Raw genomic sequence first — 21,255 nt, 5'->3', positions numbered from 1 at the left:
CTCTCTCTGCAAAGATGCGTGAGAACAGGTTGAGATGGTTTGCACATGTGCAGAGAAAAACTTACGACGCCTCAGTGATAAGGATTGAAAGCATCTTTGTGGAAGGTAAGAGAAGTCGAGGAAGATTTATGAGAACATGGGAGGAACAGATTAAAAGTGACTTGCACGACCTCCACCTCTCGAAGGACCTGACTAGGGATAGGGGTAGTTGACGGCGCCTTATTCAAGTCTTAGATTTATAAGTCTTTACCACTTACTTGTCGTTGTCTCGGTCCCTAGCCTTTTACATATCGCTATTTTACTCACTTTTATATTTCTACCTTTCTTTCCTTTTATTTATTTTTATTTTTATATTTATTTATTTTTTTTATTTCTTTCTTTATATGTTTTTATTTTTATTTTATTTTTTATTTTTCTTTAACTTTATTTTTATTACTTTTTAATTTATTGTTTACAGCATCGTTTGTGTAAGTTGTAGGCTTTCAGAGTAATTGCAATTTCTGACGCTCTTTGAAGATCTTCCTCGGGCCAAGGGTTATTTGAATGCACTCTCCTTTTTGGGTATGAGTTGCCGTCATACTTTCCTCCCCATACCCTAATCATAGTTTCTTATGAGCGGGATACACTGGATATGATGGTGATAATGAACATTGTCAGCGATATGAAGCATAGACATGACATCACTTATACATTTCCGTTAAACTCGAGAGATCTCTTGAACTAGCTAACATATCTCCTTCGCCCTGGATGTTCGCCTTAAATCCATTACATTTGTGTATAGAAAGGCACCATTTATGTACCCTTTTACGCCTATCAACCAACCATGAAATAATACTCTGATTACATTTGATAGAATATTAATAAAGTGAAAAAAATGTCATCTATATTAAGCTCAGAGTCTAGTTTTATTGGCTTAAATTGCTTTAAACTACACATATTGTTTCTATATACATTGCATACCCTAGTTTTTCTAGAGTCTCAGCCATTTAAGCATCTCATACTCCTGGTTAAGATTTGGATCTATCTACCAAACTGTGAAGTAAGTTAGAAATACTTATCCAAAGAGTCTCAGGCACTTTACGACTAGAATGTTGCGTCGAGACCAAAACTATATCAAAAATGAACATGTGGAACTCTGGTTTTAAGCACAAGCGAGCTAGCATAGACATCCAAGCTTCTGGAGACTTCTTCACTGCCTGCCAGAAATACTTGAAGCCGTTCGATACCCTTGTCGTCTGGCCCTGCAATAACAAAAGAAATTGAAAGCAGAGTTACGGTAAGGGAAGAACCAAGTATACAAAAAAATTACTTATGCCTTCTTCATGAAAAAAAAAGAAAACATATATCCAGATTGAAACTATATATGATGCCATAAATTTTTAAAAGGAAGCTATAATCTATTGAAAATTATTGTATTATACTTCATAGCTAAAAATGAAAAACATTGATTTACATGCATATAAAAAATGATATGATTTTGCCATGCATTTTCAGCTGATACTATTCTCAGAAATGTATTTAATGCCTGTATATATGGCTACATATATAACAAGATTCATAACCCTTAACAAATATCTGAATAAACTTTACAGGAAGAGAATATACCTAAACGTTCTTTAGGAATCAGTTCAATGCGGTGAAACTAGACAAAAACTAGGTTATTTCCAACCATTGCAAATCTGAGCATGAAAACAGGCCATCAAATCTTACTTTTAACAGCATTCCAAATAAATCCAATTTCAAGGATATTGTATCTACAAATTATCAACTAACTAGCTATTCTCATCAGTTAAAGGCAACAACACTCTCTTCTGAATAATGAGATGTGAGAATTTTAGTCCACAAGCAACTAAGTGAAAGGAAGGATCAATCTATTTTCTATATTCACCTCAGATGTTGAGTCCTCACTTGAGTTCTGAGCACCTACCGCCTCCTTTAAGAATGCATCTATTGCTTTGAGTACATCCCTTGTAAGATGCATACGCACCCTAGATCCTTTTTCAGATAGGATAAATAAGAACAAATCTTCTGTGGCTGCAACGACAGATCGCATGTTGAAAGATTTCCATCTGAAATTGTTATGCTGCTCAGCAGAGTCAGAAGCTTCTTCTGATATAGCTGCAATCTAGAAAACACAAGCAAAGTCGGAACCAACAATTAATTTAATTTAATTAAAAAAAGTTAATACTTTATCCTACAAGCTATCCAAATAAGTTTGAAAATGACTTTAAAAAATGAAGGGAGGGAAGTGAGAGTAAAAGAAATATCATTTTCCTTCCGAATCTTTTCACGTTGGAAAGATTTGGTAATTAACAAAATTAGGGACATTAATCCCTCCAATCTCCTTCTAAATTTCTCCCCCTCCTAAATTGTTATCCAAATAAAGGAAAGCATGTCCCTCCAAATCCCTCCCCTTCCTTCCCCTCCAATTCCCTATATCCAAACGTAACGTCGGTGTTTAGAATTGTAGGATATACATCCACAGGGGCTCCTGAACAATGCAAAAGAAAATCCAATCTGTGACAGTATACGTGTATGACAAACAGGATGAAGACCATAACAGTGACCCACATTCTCACTTCTCTAGAGATGATAATACAATCATCTGGGATATGTTAGCTTTAATCATGAAGAAAGGACTGTAGCATATCTCTCAGATGATCAAAGCTAACATGTCCCAGAAAAGTATACAAGGGTAATAAAGGAAGAATAAAATGTCCTAAAGAAGTTTGTTGTGATTGATTTCTACCTTTGGATATCATTTGGAACAAGGCAAAATCCCTAGCCACTTTATGGGTCAATGCTAATGGCCTTTTTGAGCATCAATGTGTTATTGGTTTATGCAGAACTGATTGGATTGTCTTGTAGTAGCTTGTGTTTGGTTCCTTTTTTTTTTGGGATCTCTTATCCCTATTGTTGTACCTTCATAAATTTTTTTATGAAAAGGAAGAACAACACTTCCACTATCCCAATGAGTTTGCCAACAATTCTATTTTGATCAATCCATTTTTTTTTTGCAACATTTCCATTTTGGTAATGTCCCCATCGATTTCTTTAATTCTTATCAACACATTTTCTGTCATTTTCTCTTACTTTTAACTATTCACACAATTTGATTGTCTCTGCCATTTTTAATCTTTGTGTCATTATTTCATGGTGCTACTTCATGGGGATGTGATAAAAAGAATCATGCTTTGTCAGCTTTATTATTAATACAAATAACAAAACCACAACAAAAAATAAACCTGCAATGTGTGGCAAAGGCCACAATCACAATCACTATCATGATTCAAGACCTTGGATGATATGAGATGGTAAAAGAGAAAACAAGCTTGAATGATATGATATGACCTAGACTATAATAAACCATCCCAAATATTTCAGATATTACAATGATGAATTTGTCAAAGGAAGAACTCAATTTCACTCAAATGTCACATCCACATACTCACATGTCCATACACAACAAGCCAGTAGAAGTGATGGTGCCAAGATTGCTTTTTGATGGTGGCGGTGACGTTGACTATTCCCTCGACCCCACCATCCAAGGGGTGGAAGTTTGATTGGGAATCCATCTACCCCCACCAATATGAGTTCTGACACACTTGGGATTTTTTGGAATCGCTCTCATTGGCATCAATTTACCAAATCTTCAACCAAAGTGGTGCGGGTCCGATTCGTAACAGCCAATACAAAATGACAAACAAGAGGGGCTAAAATCTACAGCCTTTATGATGTAAACACAGTTGTGTAACAACATTTATGAAGTTCAAAATGATTGAGATGTAATATAATTAGTCCGTTTTGAAATACTTGCTACATCAGGGATTAGGTATTATTCATCATATTGAGGCTAATACGTAAGAAAAAATATAGTCAAGTAGGATCTTTCTTAAATGTCTTACCATATATTTTCGCAATATTAAATTTTTATAATTTTTTGTTATGCAAAATATAAGATATATAACAATAATTCCAGCGCCTTGATCCCAATAGATTGGAGTTGACTACATGAACTAATACCATAGATATAAATGATCAAAATAACACATTCGATTGCGTAAAAAATGAAAAGTAGCAAGTAAGCCTGAATGAAACCTGATCCGAAATAACGAGTTTTTGGGCTATACTCTTGGCCCAAATAATTAAATTGGTCGACCCGACTTGATTTGTTTATTAAATAGGTTGCGTTAAGGTCAAAATTTTAAACTTGAAACAACCCATTTAATCAAAGAATTAATTGAGTCAATCAACAAGTATAATTTGAACTTGATTTATTTAATATTTTTGAATATTTTATAGTAAATACAACGTAAACAACTCATGAACTCAAATTTTAAAATGGAGACCTAAAAAATAAAATGTAGTCAATGGTAAAAAAACCCTTAAATGAAAACACAAAAACTCAGAACGGTTTTAGTGGATCGACATAACCAAATTAGGTCAAGGTTGTGATTTTCGACCCAAGTAACTAAACGGAATAGGTTTGGGTCAAGGGGTTTTAAAACCTTTATATGATCTAAACCTGAACCTGACTCAACCGAGGCCTAGTAGCAAGTATAATGGAGCAGAGAAAGTACCAGTATCTCATTACGAGCCCATTTGAATCTTGAGTGTCTTATAAAGCGATAAAGAAATCATCTTCCATTCGTGGGTGTTTGACTTGCATTATTTCACATATATTTTCCCCTGTTTGGTCATAATTTTCTACCCCAAAGCCCAAACTCCTTTCAATGATTCCCTAAATTCATGGGAATTGAGTTCTCCCTATTGATGTGCAAGCCTGAACCCCAACATGACACTCTACTTGCTCGCACCACGACATACAAACCCCAATTACTATTTCAAAAGATCCTTAAGTCATCAACTCAGTGGCGACTACAACTCAAACATCCATGCAAGCTACTAAAGAAGCTTTCATTTGTGTGAAGTTATTTTTGTTACAATTATCTTTAGCTAGGATTTTATTTTGTCTTAGTTTGTTTCTAAAGCAAGAAAGTTAGTAATAATCCAGTACTAGGCGTGTGATTGACTATCTATGAGCTCTCAAACCAAACTTAATTTATGTCGCCCATGATTCAAGCTAGGTTCGTGTACTTTAGAATTAGCCCGCTGAAGGGGGTCATGATCCGTGTGCTATCCTACAAACAAGGGGCATACACGTGTCAACCTACAAAAAAGCAAAAAAGGAAAAACACGTGTCAACCTACTAACTCACAAAATTCCCTAGCTATCAAAGGACCTCACATCCATTGATCAAACGCAAAAGCTTATTTCCTTCAATTAAATAAGATCAACATTGGATTCTCATTTGACAACATCCTACATCACCACCGGACCAACATGAATAGTTGATCAATAAATTCAAATTCTTAGATTCATATTAGACAACTTGAAAAACACTCATCACCACTCACACCCATGAGGTTATCACACAAACATTTCCTCCATTTAAACAAACCATCCGCCACTATAATTTCTTTTTGCCAAAAAGATCATGCAACCAAGATTTATCAAAAAGATCAATAACGGAACACACTAAGAATTACCTAGACCTTAAAGATAAACCAAATAAACATGTAAATTAGGCATGTGAAAAACCCAAAATGACTTGACCCAAGCACCTAATTGGATAGCTTACTTTTACTTTTTGTTCGAAGGTATAGAACAAAATACACATCTATAGAATCTTCCTTCCATTGCATTAGTTAGCCTAGATCTAGGAATTTGATGATTAACTTGTTTTGGCTTCTAAATCAAAGCAATATTCACCAATTTGTATGCCTGTGCTTGAAGCTAACAATAGCTATAGAGATAAGGGTTTTAGAGGCAACAATAATGAGAAAGCAGTAGAGTAAGGGTCCATATGTGTCGTTGTGGAGCACTGATATGGTGGGATAGATTTAAAAGATACAACATATTTAAAGCCTAAGGTGGTTAGAAAATTTTCATGTTAAAATAGAGATGCCAACCCAAACAATCAAAACAAGAAAATGAAGTCCATCCTCCCACCCAAAAATAGAGTAAAAGGAGAAACAAAGGGGTCCTTGCAATTTCTATCTACTTTCCCATAAAATTTCCTTCAACCAACTATAGCACCCTAAAACATAACCTAAATTTGAACAAGTCAGAACTGTTATGTTTTGGAGAAAAGTCTCGAGTAAAAAATCATATAAACATAACTGTGACTCTATGAGTCTATGAAAAGAGTAAATAAAATAAAAGTCCAAGGAAGAAACCAAAGAACGCCATATAAATATTAATGCTTAGCACAATAATTGAAAAGTTAAGTTAATACCATACCAAACGTTCAAGACGATTCCACCTTATTGACCCATCATTATAAATAAGCAATTCCCTAAGAATTTTCCTCATATCAGCACTTGGATCTGCCAAAAGCCTAGCAATGACAAAGGGATATGCACTTTCAACCACTTGAAAATTTGGATCCAAAGCTTTAGCAGTCCCCTCCAAGGACCCTAGTGCTCTTATCACCAAGGCATAATCAGGAGGAAGGGAGAAGTTAAACTCATACATCACGTCATATAGCTGGTTCATTATGCTCTGAAAACCAAAAGTGTAAAAACAAGGTAAAAAATTACATATAAGTTTCAATAGAAGAATAACATAGTGAACACCAAGAATAGGGTAATAAAAGAAAAACACATCAATTTTCTTGATCAGTGCCTCTCCAAACCTATATACTATTAAAGAAGTGTTTAGTGAATATCGAAATCCATGGAAAAAATATGAGGTCGTTCCGTTATATAATGGACGCATTTTGAGCTTACCATAACCTCGTTACGCCAGTGATTTAGAATTATAGAGTAGGCTCAATGTAAGTTGTTATTCTACCATATCATCAATCATAATATTTTTTTGTACGTATTAGGTTCGAAAAGGTATAATATACACATTAATTTGAATATATGTTCAAGAAATCTTGAGTTACAATGATAGAAATCACATTGTGGTGTCCGCACAATGAGTTACCTTATTTTACTTTCTTTTACCATTTTTACCTTTTCAGTGTTTTTAACTTTTTTCTTTCTTTTTTACATTTTTTGATTTTTTTACTTTTTCTTTACTTTTTTCCTTTTCTTTACTCTTTCTTTATTCTTTACTTATCTTAATTTTAAGCATAATGAAAAACTTAAACTTTATCGATTATTTATATTTTAGACAATTTTAATTATTTTTATGCTATATGAGATTTTTTTTAATTATTTTGCTGTATCCCTGTACTCGTATCCAATGTTAGGATGGTGTCCGTGTATCTTAAAATTCCAAAATTGTCGTACCGGATCCTAGGATCCGCACCCGTATCTGATACCCGTACCCGAGTCCAAGTAACATAGCCTATAGGCAATTATTTTTTTGTAAATTATAGGTAAGTAAAAGGAAAATCCCATGGAGGAAGCAACAAATCACCTCATGTATAAGCAAGTTGAAGGAAGGTTCCCATTTAAGTATTTCATCCCAAATATTCTGTTTTTATTTTATTTTAGGGCAAAGTTTAAGTAAAAGCTTAATCCATCAATAATCCAAAATACCAACAATTTTATCATAATTCTCATTCGCCACTAAGGCCTTGCTAAGTTGTTGCTTGTAATTAAAATAAAATTTCTTTTCTTCCAATATCTCTCAGGTAATCCGTTTATCGTATTTATAATTCCTTTTTCCTCATGTAATTTGCCTACTTTTTTCGAGCTTTCCTATAAGATTTGCCTCATTGCAATATTTGGTAAAACAATTCCCACTTGCTTTTTTCATTCTGTCTCCTTTTTCTTTGTCCCCACAATTTTCCCCACTATTAGAAAAGTAAACAAGCCCCAATCGGCAATCTCCGCTGATGAAATATCAACTTTATTCAAACGCGTTTTGCTAGAAAACATAATTTCCAGACCCTTAGGAAATTTGAGCCCGAGGATAAATTTTTATAAACATGTCTGATCCGCTACCCGTCCAAACGCGCGGACAAATTTTGTAATTCTTAGGGAACGACCAATGGTTAGTTGCGCTTCAAGGTTCTAGTCTCAGCCCTACTTTCATCCAGTCTTTACCTAAAGTTGAAGATTAGGATGTTTTCCTTCAGATTCAGAACTTGAAGGCTTTCCTTGTCAAATCTCAACATGTTGCTAGACGGCCATCGTCTCTAGGGATCAGTTTGTTTTCCCAGCGCTGGTTATGAAGTGATTCTTAAATTTCTCCGCCAGGTCATCAAAGGCATGTTTAGGTAGTCCCTCAGGATGAAGCTTTTGCACCAAATGGCTTTGGTGTGGACTTCCATCAACATTTCATTGTTAAAGGTTGTAAGATGTAACCTAGAGCAGGTCTCTCCTTTGTAACTCAAATGCGCTGGAGCCTGTAAACTTCACTTTCTTCGTTGAAGAAGCAACTGTCTCTTAGTAGAATGGCGTCCGGACAGCCTGACGTATCTTTTTGGTACCCTATTTTCCCCCATGCTTTTTATTATTTCCTTAGTCCTTGGTGACAGTAACATATATACATCCGTCCTCACCAATAGTGACCATTTGTCCCTTTGAGGTGTTGACTATTCCCAAATTACCAGTTCCCAATCGTTTGGTTCCTATTGAGTTAGGTCCACCTAACCTACTATATACTCCACTTTATCTTGAAACTTTATAGAATCAGGAGCTTGTTAGTCATTGGTTGCTACTCACTTTTGATCAGGTGAGTTCCCATTTGTGAGGAAAGCCCCTAGCGGGTCAAAGTTCGATAAGGACCCACCTTTTGTTTTGGTTGAGAATTAATTTCTTTCACTTCTTTTCCTGGAAGAGAATTTTTTCCCATTAGTGTCCAAGGAATTTCCTTTTTCATCTTATTTGGGATGAAAGACTCATCTCCTCCTTCCTCATCAAACATAGGATAGGAATTGGATCAATTCTTCTTTGATTGTGTGCTCACTGGTCAAACAACACTTCCCCTTCCTGATGTAATAACGTTGGATAAGGCTCCAGCTATTGCTGCTAACTCGTTGTTGTGGTTATCCTGTTTAAGTTCTTGGGATCCCAACTGAATTCCTATAGGATTTGAGGTCCTTTCTTCGAGTTGACAACTTTTTCTCCAGAGGTATTTTGAGTCAGTGGATGATGATTGACTGGGTCGGCTAGCGTGTGCTACTCTTTGGCTTTTTGATCTCAAAAAGCTTCAATTTTGAGATTGGTGATACTTGATGGTTTTGGCTAAGAGAATAGCAAGCCTTCCTTCTAGCGCCAAATTGTTCTTGTCTGATAACGAACACAACCAAAATTAATAGTGATCGAATCCAAATAGAGATGGATGTTGCTGGTGAAAAAATTGTTACTTAATCATTGGTTCGTTTTTCACTAAGTATTACCTGAGATCATGATTGCACAAGTAACACACGTTAGGGGCCTGAGGGTGTCTCTGGGGATCATCTCCAACGTCGAAGTTAGTATTTATATTAGTTGGAGTACCTAGATAATCCGATTCCAAGGCACTGTAGCCTTTAGCTTGGAGTATCTATGGTAGGATTTTTTAATATCGTGAGGACGTAATAAATACTTGATAAATGCTTAGTGAATCTCAAAACATTTTTGGTAGATAATGCTTTGAGGGAAGATAATAATGCGTACCAAACATTGATGGTATTTATAGTAAGAACTAGGTCAAAGGTTAGAGTAACCTCTTCCCACATTTTCTCCTTACCGTTAAGAGTTATTTTTTTGATGACCTTTTTCAATTTTTTCTCACTACTTCCTCGCTGGTCGTTATCAGTAGGGTTATTCAAAAAAAACTCGACCTGCTTGACCCGACCCGTTGACCCGTTGACCCGCAATATAAATGGCGGGTCAATTTCCAAAAAAACTACCTGACCCGCCTTAACGGGGTCGGGTCATGGGCCTAAATTAATTTTTAACGGGTACCCAGCTGACCTTCTTTAAAAACAACCAATTATGTTTTCATTGCTTCCCATCTTTCAGGATGTAATAGTCATAAACTATACAGCTCTTGAAGACTAGTGATTAGTCATTTATTTTATTCCTTTTATTTCTCTCTCCTCACGTGGATTGTTTGTTATTTTAGTCTTCTGTTTACCCTTATATAAGGATGAAAGGTCTCCTTCCTTCTTTATTTTAGATGAATTTAGTCTTTCAAAGCTTAATCCTTATATAAGGGAAAACAGAAGATTCCAACTTTAATCAATCTTATTTATGACAAATAGTTTTTGATCTTTTACATAAAAGTATCATGTTTTCAACTAGATATAGTAGGTACATCAGGTTTCGTACCGAAGCAAAATATCAGGTTTTCAATTGTATTGCATATATTTATTAATCTTTTAATTATTTTTAGTTGCCTTACTTTATATCACAAACACAATCAGGTACCCGGTGTCCCAACCCGAATTATCCCGGTTGCGGATAAATTGGGACGAGACACGGGCCGATTTTAAAGGTACCCAACTAATCGGACACCCGGCTTTACGGGTACCCGAAATGCCGAGTACCCGCTAATGAACACCCCTAGTTATCAGGTCCGTAACTAGTGGGGAAGATTTTTCCTTGTATAACTTACCTTGAGACACAAGGTAGTTGCTGGACTTCATGAGAATATCATATACGGTCCAGGTCCAGATGGCTCGTGATACACGCTGTTAATCCGTTTTGGACATTTTGGGACTACCTCACACATGGCATGTTGATGCATACCGGTTAAATAATCTTCATGCATGGAAGCAAAAAGGGACACATCAAAAATGACTACAGTTGAAAATAAGAGCATGCAAGATCATGGAAAGTTTTCAAGTACATGGGTGATTACACAAGAAACGTCGCTCAACTTCCCCTTCAAATTTTAAACTCAAATAGTAGAACTACCATGCAAAATCCAAGACAAAAAGAGGCGTACGCTAAGGAGGTTAATCAAACTACATTAAGTGCGAGGTTACACGTGAGCATGGGAAGTTCTATCACTTCCCGAATCATACGTGTAGGAAGAAGTTTTATTAGTGACTCTGTTTTATAAACCCTTGTTCTTTAAGATAGATATTATTTTAAAATTTAATTTTACCTCTTTAATTAGTTAACTTGAAGTTATGTAACTTCCCTAAATAGTGGTTTAAGGGAGTTAATCCTATTTAGGTGGTAATGGAGTTGTTTAGACGCCCAAAACACCTCGAATCAGAATATTAGTTACTTTGTTTCATTTCCTATAAATAGTTTAGGTTGTAATATATGAAAACCATATTATGATATATTTTTGATAATGGAACTTTCTGCTACCTTAGTCTTATATATTTTTCCTTAGATTAAAGAAATTGAGAGATAGTGTCTAGCTTAACATCTTTTGTTGGTGTGGGTATTTGTGTTCAAGGTTGTCACATCAACTACTTTGTGGATTCAAAGAAAATTAATGGTTGTCAACTACTCTGATTGTGCTACAAAGAAATGGCTAAGTTTGTAGTGGTCATTAGAGGTCATTGATGAATGTTGTAGTGTATCTTATCAACACTCACATATGATTTTAGCTTTATTTGAATCAAGCTACACACTTGGATCCTTTATATTCTTTATCAATTTCTGTCTTACAATCATCCACAAAAATCTATAATTTTTTATCAATTAGTAACAACTACATTTCATAAACATTTTCACTCATTTTCTATATTCCATTCCAACATCCATTTATCTTAAAAAAAAAAAAAAGAAAAAGAAAAAAGAAAAAAAGAAAAAAAAGAAGTCTTGGAATGCATTATCTTACTTCTTTCTTTCCAACTTTATATGTGTTCATTTAGACCTTGTACGATCAGAGTGTCCCTCCCGAGCGTAGAACATCGAGGAAATGTTAGCAATGGCGTATTACCCTCAACCTACACTCACCTTTTCAATCCACCATTATCAACCAAGTCATGAATGAAATCAGTCAAAGATCATAGCTGATTTTAGTTTATCTAATTTCAGTTCGATTTATTTAAGACTTATTAGGCTTATATTAAGACTTTAAATAATGTTTGTCTTATTTGGTGTGTCAAAGTTGATTAAAGACAATTAGGATCAAGAAGCGACAAGACTACACTTGGGTAGCAGGATTGAGAAGCTACAACACTACACTAGGGAGTAATGATCTAAGTGACTACCAAGTTGTGGGAATTATGATCTAACATCATTTAGTTAAAGGGAGTTATTTACTTTGTACTTAAATGGTCCAAACTAATTTGCTGATTCAAGAGGTTACAACAAAGTGTTTTCCCTGCAAAAGAGGTTATGAAAGTAAGAGAAGTTACAACACTCACACGTCTAGAAGGAGACATCTAGACAAGTCACCAAACCAATCACCATCAAAATCATTGATTCAATTAGTTAGATTTGTGTTTTCTGATTTCCTTTACTCTATATACATGTAAGCTTGTAGTTCATTAGAAGGTTGTTGAATGATTAATGAGAAAACAGAAACTTTGTGTTACAAACCCTTGTTTATGATTTTCGATTGGAATTTCATTTGAAAAGTTCTTAATGCTTAGTGTGATTGGCGCTTACACTTGTGCCTTCAAGAGCCCCTCTACTTGCTAGTGGTGTATCTTATTTAGTGAGTCTTGAGTTCAGTCCATGGTGTGAAAATACGGCCGTGTTAACTAGGAACTGTTTTGGAATAGTTTGGCCGTATTTAACTTGCAATTGTCGAAACATTTTCAAAAGTACACGAATTGAGTTTCACCGTTTTGTAACGTTTCCTTTTATTCGCTTAACTTCAGAATTCAGTTCACTTAACTCCAGAATCAAAAGAAATTCAGAATTCAAAAAATACGGTTTCAATAATACTTAATCATTTTGTTTTGTAAGTCCACCTAGGGTATAGACTGTCTTACAACACGTATGCTTGCAGTAAAACAAATATATAACCCTATCAAAAGTCCAACAACGTAGAGAAAAAGGCTTGTTCTTTTCCGGTTTTTCATTTAGTTAAGTTAAAATGGTAATAAGTTATTTAGCTCTTCACCGATAAGTTTAGTTCCGTTCAAGTTTTTTACACCACTTATAGTACTATAATTCTCATAAGTTATTATTACATAAGTACTTAGATTTAATACTTAAAGTTCACTTCAATATTGATAAGTGCAATTCAATTCTAATAACTTCTTGAAAAAGAATAGACCATAACAAAAATAATATATAATCCTAACTCCACAATAGACATACGTAGGTGAACATGGACTGAAAACCATACTGGATAGACAAAAGAGAAGTGAACTTTACATCACAACTCACACGAACTGACCTGAAAATCTTGAGATTGCCTGGTCCCATCACCAAAGGTAGCTCGCAAAGCATCAGAAACCAATAGGATATCAACCCCTTCAGGAAGAAACCCCAGAGATAAAAAGTCTTTTGCGAGACCCAGTGAATCACGATTAACAAAGTGCACAAGCTGAAAGGAACAAAAGATTCTGTCACAGAAAATACCACAGAATTGTCTCACCCCCCAACCCCTCTCAATAACCCCAAATACCAGATTTAAAAAAAGAAGAAAGTATGAGCACAAGATATAAAATCCTAAAGCATGAATATCACAACAGTACAAATGTCCCAAAATTTATCCAAAATTCTAGACTAACCTACAACAGGGTCAGAAAAGTCAACATATCACCTCTATCCAGCCAGCCCCTGCCTCTTGAATGCATTTACCCTTTCCTAAGTTATGTTAATCTCTAAATTGTCTCCTTCTATTTCACCTCTCTCTTGTGTATGCATTTCCCGGTTCCTGTCAGTTTCTATTATGTAGTATTCTCTCTTTGTGCTATGACAATACTCCGCTTGGTGACCATACGATAAATTATTAGAACCAACTAAAGGTATCAACCATGTAATACAAACTGGAAATGTTTTGTCTTTTTCTACACATCAAGCTAGGACCACATTTAAATATTATTCTTATCAGTCTCATAAAAATAAAATTAATTCATGACATTAAAAAAAAAAAAAAAAAAAAAAAACAAAGGATGAAAGGTAGGTCACAAGTTTTTCGCCATATTTAACTATTATTCTTATCAATCTCATAAAAAAAAATTAAATCATGATATTCATAAAAAAACAACTGGAAATGTTGTATTAAGGTGATGATTTTAAGATTTGTCTTAAAAGATCCTTTGCTTCCAAACAATGTAATCTTTTAGTGAAATTTAGTTTTGAAATTGGTGTTTAGAAGGCAAAAAAGGGTATTTCAAAAAGATAAAATAATAACAAGTCTTGTCTTTTGCCTTTTCAACTTTCAAGGTTCCGGTTTGCAAAAATATTGTGCAAAAGCCATTCAAAAACAACCCATTAGGCAAATTTGTCCTGTTATGAGTTTAGATTTTACAGATAATACTAAATTCACCAACAGCACGCCGATATTTTGTTATTTTTATTGTTTCAAGAGCAGTTCAATAAGATGGCTATGAAACTTGTTATAGCCAACACATAAAATGCCTTTGTGTCCACAAAAAAGGTTCCTCAAAAGTCAAAATCAATATCTAGTGTTTACGCAGTATATTTCTAATGTTCAATATTATGTAACTTATTGAACCTCATAATGCAATTTTAATTACCACTCGAATTAGGCCAACTCGATAATGACGTGGAATATCTCCCATCATTCCAAAGTCAAAATATGCTAGGGAGCCATCGTCTGTAGCAACTAGATTTCCTGGATGTGGGTCAGCATGAAAAAATCCCACCTCAAGCAACTGTCTCAAAGAGCAATACAGTCCCTGAAGAAAGCAAATTAATATGCAATTAGTATTAAAATAAAGAAATATCATATTAGAACCGCAACCACTTATTTTTGGAGGCCACTTGCATATATTTGACGCACACCACATTTTTTGAATAAAATTTCATTAGAATAGTAAAAACTACCCAAAAATATTCAACCTTTTTAGGACTACTAAACAGATAATTATTGTACAGAAGAGCTTTGGAATCATACTATACCCATCACAGATACAGACAGAATAACTCCTTATAACGTGAACCTGGTTCCATTTAATTATACAGCCGTTGTTCGTTCTCACTTCTCAGGGCAAGTTTTGTAATTTGAAAAGTTTCATTTTCTATTTAAAAAACCTCATTCTTGATTTCATATCATTAGAAATCCTTCTGAATAATGTAAATCCCAAGAGGCATCAAGAAACAAAGCAGTTGTCGTTTCAGCTCATTTACTCCTATAATTTAAAAAATGACATATACAACATCACCACTACAAAATACAATTTTAAAGTGATAAAAAAGTAGGTGGTCATCGCAAATAAGAAAAAAAGAAACTGGAACACATAATCCAAACTTTTTCTGGTCAATACCTGGTCAACAAGTTCCTTACGCTTTAAATGAAGCTTTGCCAATGCTTCCTCATTAGTAAGCTTGGTTCCATTAATCCATTCCATTGTTAGGACAGCTTTACGAGTGTACTTCCAGTATATTTTTGGAACTCTAACAAGGCCTTGACCTCCATATGTGTGAGACTTCCCAGCTGTATCTTAAAAATTAACTTGTAACCATCATCACGTTTCAAACCAATAAGACGATAAATTACAAAATTGTTAAATTACAAGTAAATTAAGAATTATAACATCAAACTTAAACTTCGAAAGTAAAATTTAAAGTTGAGGAACAACCCACATATTACGAAGTATATATAATAAATAAATAACCCATCTATTATTTTCCATAACGATATTCCATTATATAATTCCTTCATTCTGCACAAGTGAGTTTTTACAAAAGGCAACATGTCACCTAAACTAGTTCTATGTATAACAAATGGTACTCAAACCTTACACTATATTAATCTATTCCTACACCAGAATAAACAAACAAATGAGACAAAAATCCATTATAAAAACTCCCTCATGGTCGGCCATCCATGCCCCTTGAACACACCTTTTTGTTTTTGTCTTCCCTAAAAGCATCTATGCATGCCTTTGTTCTAACAAAATAACCATCATGACAAGCATGCAAGCAATAATGAAAAAGGCAAGAACACTCCCTTACCTCCTCATATGAATTTCGGTCATCCCAACTCCATTCGACCTACCTATTTCATTTTCCAAGTGTTCATGACTTAATCTAAATCTATCTACAAAATACTAGTATTTTCCAAACAAAATCCACCTCAAAAACTACTCTAAACTTCTTGAAATTTTATATTTATGAACTCAAATCTTTCAAAAACATAATCTACTTTTTAAGAGCTTTCCATCAACACCAAGTTTGAACAAATTACAAAGGTATAGCAAACGTTATGCAAGAATCTCTATTTCACAAGTTTTGTTGAAAATTAGCACATGTAAATTATTTTTAGATGAAAACTTGTTTATAAACTAAGATTATTATAAATATGTATTTTATCACTAAAACAAAGAAGAATCATCACTTTTAAAGCCCAAGAAATTTCGACCAAGATAGAGAAAAAAAATGAGAGATTTGGTCTTCCATTTACTTACAATCTCCATTCTTTGTTTCTTATCCTACAACTCAAACTTGTGGAACTTATTCAAGAAGTGTTCCACAACACAAAGTCTACTCCAAAGTCACAACGATATCAAAGAGTAGGTAATCTAACAATCTCTACTTAGAAATAATTTGCTTACACTTAAAAAAATCCGAAAGTAATACAATTTTTGAATTCTTTTAATATATTTTGTCGTACGAGTTGGATCTTAGGACATAAGAAGTAGGATCAAAAATTAAGGAGCACTTTCAGAACTTGGAATCTAGGAATATTACATGAAGAGTTTTAAATGTGTTTTTAGAACAAGTTTTTGAAGTTTTTGAAAAATATTCATTTCTAAAAATCCCAAAAGCATGTTCTTCAAATATGAAAATTTTCTATCAGTATGTTAATTTTGATGTATGTATGTTTTTGTGATGAATAGCCCAGCAGGCCCATGCACTCTCATTACATACAACAGAAGAGGCAGAGTAACAGAAATGAATGAGCTTGGACACCTGGCAAAAGGAATCTTTCAGTTGGCTACTCTAACAAATTCGGTTATGCGTTGTATTTTATACATCCTGGTTTGTTATGAAGTCATCTATATATAGGGATAGATTTTTCCATGAAAAGGCATGCTTGTATTCACCAAATAACGTATTCACACTGAGGAGCTACTCAACCACTCGAAGAGTTGGGTTGGGCACCTTGCCTAGTATACATAATATACAAGCATTCTATCTTGATCATCATCTTCTTCTTCTCTTTCTTTCTCTTACAATTCTCTGTTCCCTTAAATCTCTGTTACAGTAGGTGCAAGCATTACAGTGGTATCAGAGCTGTCGTATTCTGGCAACCCTGATGGACCCTACACAAACTAATGGACTGAGGCTGTGGAAGAAAGCTTACAGGAATTGTGAGATTCAATTCCTGCTTCAAAGGAATCAATGGAGGAACGAATTTAAGATATTGTGGCATTGCATGAGGAATCGGTGTGGAGGTCAAAGGAAGAAAACACGAAAAGCCATGAGGAACTCAAAAACTCATTGGCGACGCTTACGGCGAAAATTAAGGCGCTTGTGGCGGCTAAGGAGGTCAGTCCCATTCAGCCCACACCTCAAAACCATGCTTCGGGTAGTCGATCCCAAATTTTATAAGTGGCGGTGGTTTTGAAATGCCAAACCAACCACAGTTCCATGGGGAAGATCGCTCCATACAATCTAACGAAGCTTGGAGACAAAAACGGCTTGACTTATCGGCGTTTCAAGGAGAGAATCCCGATGGCTGGATTGCTAAGGTGGAACACTACTTCTCCGTTTATGGTCTGAATGAGACGGAAAAGGTAGTCGCGGCGTTGCTGCGGTTGGAAGGTAGGGCTCTAACTTGGTGGCAGTGGGTTAAGCATAGGAAGACAAAATTTCATTAAAAATTTGTGTTAGATTTTATGTGAGATTTGAAAGATGCATCAATATAGTAAAGAGATTTATACATGATGTATATTATGTTTCGCAAGTACGAATATTTACCCCATGAGAAAAAGTTTGATTTATCATTATGATATATTGTAAAAATATGTCTATTCTAAGTGAAAAAAAGCTTTAATTTATGTTCTACAAGAAAGTATGTTTATACCAACGTTTTGAAATTTCATTATATGATAGTGTAGTATACATATGATGAATGAAAAAGTGTACTAAGTATATGTGTCAAAACAACAATTGTGTACGTGATTGGGCATAACAAAGGTTATGTTCGACTTTAGCATGTCAAAACAACAGTTGTGTACGTGTTTGGGCTTAACAGAGGTAATGTTCGACTTTAGCATAACAAAGGTTGGGTTAAATTTTGTCATGTCGCACAAATAGTAGACCGCTTACCAAATGAGTTGCAAGATGAATTCAAATAGTACCATTTCAACAATATGTTGTGAAAATCACTTTCAAAAAGTAAATGATTTGACTCAATTGTGACTTTATGATTGTTAGTGTTTTGGAAAGTTCGTAAATCATTGATTTTAAATCAAGTAAGCTTAGATGATATATGAGTGATAAGTACCTTTATAAGGTTTATATGAGTGATAAGTACCTTTATAAGGTTTAAAAATTTCCATAATAAGTTTGTGACTCTAATTTCAAACAAAAAGGTTTTAATAACTTGTTGACAAACACTAGTGTTAAACACTCAGTTTTTTGTCGATACTATACTTTTGTGTTTATTTGAATGGTTTTGTTTTTAGAGTAAATTCTCATGCAACCTCAGAGGAGTGTTAAGAGGAGACATCGAGGACCCGTGTAAGAGTACGGCTCCATTATCTTTATTATGTTTTTAAGATTAGTTTTATACATTTGAGAGACATTAGTTGACATGTTAGAAACAATTTGAATTATTTGAAGTTTTAGTTGAGACTTCTAAACTCTTTCAATTTTGTTGTAATTTCCTACTATTTTAGACAGTTGAGAATTTCTTTCATAATAAAGTACCAATATGGCAGGTTGCTATGGTTTGTTCTAAGCATTTTTACTTGGAAATTTGATTCAACGTATAAATAACCTCTTATCGTGTTGGCAAAATAAAGCTTCCGCTTGACTATTGCTAAATTCTAGTTGGTCTTTTGCCTACATAATTAGGGTTGTTACACTCACCCTCATATCTAGTTCCCATTTTTTATTTATGAACCTCTTAGGAGAGTATGATCATAAGGAGTTCAAAGAAGCTTACTATAAGTAGCTTTATGGTTTTGGCTTAAATGCTAGCTTTTCAGCTAATGGCCAAACACGCCTTAGTAAAAAATCTGAAGCAGCCCTGAATAACCAATACATACGAAATTTAACCATTTAAATCCTTACAATACATTGACAGACACAATATTAAGACCTCAACTTCTCTATCACAGACCCCGTTCCACAACATAAACACATTACGAGAAACCCAATAACACACCACATATCAATTAGAACTTTTAATTGGATAAGAAGATATTAGCACAAGTTTTTTGGAAAATAAATGACAAAAATGTGCCCTTGTAAAGCATTCTCAAGTGAACAAGTAAAAAGAAAAGAAACACACGGAACTTCTAACCATGTATATAAGCTCTGGAGAATATTAAAAGGGTATGAAGCAACCTTTTCTACTTTCCTTTCTCAATTCTACCAACCACCATCCACATGGCTACTACATGCTGTCAAAGCAACAAAACTAGGCAATTCACTATCAATTATTTGCCTCCTCCACATATCTTCATTATGCTAATTCATCAAATTTTTTGGTCTCCAATTACATACCAATTTCCCACCAAAAAGAAAGCACAAGCAATAAGTGCCTTTATGAGTTATCAAGGTTGTAGTGGATTAAAAAAGAAACACTTAAGGATACAAAATCTGTACAACACAACATATCCACAAGTGAGTGTCAGGAAAATGAGATGGTTGTTGGGTCATACAATCGAGTGAAACCAAACAATGTGAAGGGTGAAGCAAACACATGTTGCTGGCAACATATCTCATCATTGAAACTTGGGATGGTGGTGGGGTTCAGTGTCACATGATTTGGTGGTTTTACCCACGAATCACGATTTGTTCGCTCGAACCAATCCGGGGTTCGTTCGCCAGTTGACTCGCCAATGAGAGCGAACCGGTTTCCAACAACGTTAAATGAGAAAATAGGAGAGAAAGAAGAAGAAATCGCTGGAAAATGCTCTAGGTTTTGCTCTTCAAGAAGATATTGTAAAAAAAATTAAAAAAAAGGAGAAAAAGGACAATAGAAAAAAGAAATCGAAACATAAAAGGAAAACCCCTGGCATGATGAATCAAATTAGAAGGTTGAAGACTACAGGTGATTTGAAGATTAAAATTCCACCATAGAAGGCCTCTTTTAAGCTTGAGCCACTTGACTGAGGATATAGTCCTTCAGCAGGAAGAAGAAATTAAAAACCTCTTTCAAGATTTGAATATTAAAATTCCAGTAAAGCTAGAAGGAAAGGGGATGGTATACTATTTGTAGAAAGAAGTGAAAAAATTGAAAAAAAGAATCAAATACTCTTAGTGTACCGTGCATAGTTATCCTACACAATTCTCAAAATTCGAAACTCCTTTTAAAAGGGGAAAGTACTTGAGACATATTTTTTGTACTACTCATATGCAATGACTAAATGAATAAATTCTATTTTTATTTTTTGTTTATCTTGTGAGTATTTTATCTGTAAATGTTTAATATTTTAAATAAAATAATATGAAAAAACTAATGAATAAAATGCACGAATCATCAACCTAAAAATGGAACCATATAACCCAAGCGAACAAACAACATATATGTCGACTAGCGAATCCAAATCCGAATCCGTAAAATGAATCAATGCGAATCGCAAATCATGTGACATTGATGGGGTTAGTAAGCTAGGGATGGGATGAAGTGAAGCACAATGACAAGGAAGCTTGCATACCTATATGTAATTACTTAAAATCAATGAAACAAGTTAAAGAAATTTTAAACCAAAATACATTCCTTTTTGGGTTGTTGTTCGTTCGCTTAAGTTGTTTGGTTCAAATTTTAGGTATTATTTAATACAAATGAAAAAAATATAAGTAGTCATGACATTAATTTATTTTAATTGTAATGTTTTATATATAAAATAATGTGATTGTAAAAAAAATAAAGTGACATTAAATAATAGAAAAGAAAAGTTAAAATGGGCATAGCTCACTAATCAAATAACATTGAAGGAAAAGAAAGGAAAAAAAAAAAAAAGAAAAGTATAAAAGGTTAAAAAAAGAGGGCTTTTGAAATGGGAATAGTCAGATAACT

General features: G+C 34.3%; 1 protein-coding gene across 4 annotated transcripts in view; it reads right to left on the bottom strand.

Moving 5' to 3' along the window:
- Nucleotides 1-776: 776 nt before the first annotated feature.
- The window catches only part of LOC130817981 (uncharacterized), a 33,182-nt gene continuing 12,703 nt past the window's right edge, over nt 777-21,255 (bottom strand). Inside the window, exons 9-15 of one of the 4 annotated variants that reach the window (XR_009043901.1) lie at nt 15,323-15,498; nt 14,573-14,734; nt 13,264-13,413; nt 6,304-6,564; nt 1,889-2,125; nt 1,606-1,679; nt 1,102-1,241 (exon numbers count right to left, since the gene is read on the bottom strand). Coding sequence is in view for 2 of the 4 variants with exons in the window: in XM_057683989.1 (XP_057539972.1) it covers nt 1,008-1,241; nt 1,889-2,125; nt 6,304-6,564; nt 13,264-13,413; nt 14,573-14,734; nt 15,323-15,498 (1,220 nt within the window). In the remaining 2 variants the exon portion in view is untranslated. Of the gene's footprint in view, nt 1,242-1,605; nt 1,680-1,888; nt 2,126-6,303; nt 6,565-13,263; nt 13,414-14,572; nt 14,735-15,322; nt 15,499-21,255 lie in introns of all 4 variants that reach the window. The other 3 variants (XR_009043902.1, XM_057683989.1, XM_057683991.1) reach the window with 3 other exon arrangements.

Source organism: Amaranthus tricolor, chromosome 7 (genome assembly GCF_026212465.1).
Source record: "Amaranthus tricolor cultivar Red isolate AtriRed21 chromosome 7, ASM2621246v1, whole genome shotgun sequence".
NCBI classification, from domain to species: Eukaryota; Viridiplantae; Streptophyta; class Magnoliopsida; order Caryophyllales; family Amaranthaceae; genus Amaranthus; species Amaranthus tricolor.
The sequence above is the reverse complement of the archived record's forward strand: the minus strand, read 5'-3'. Positions and strand labels throughout refer to the sequence as shown.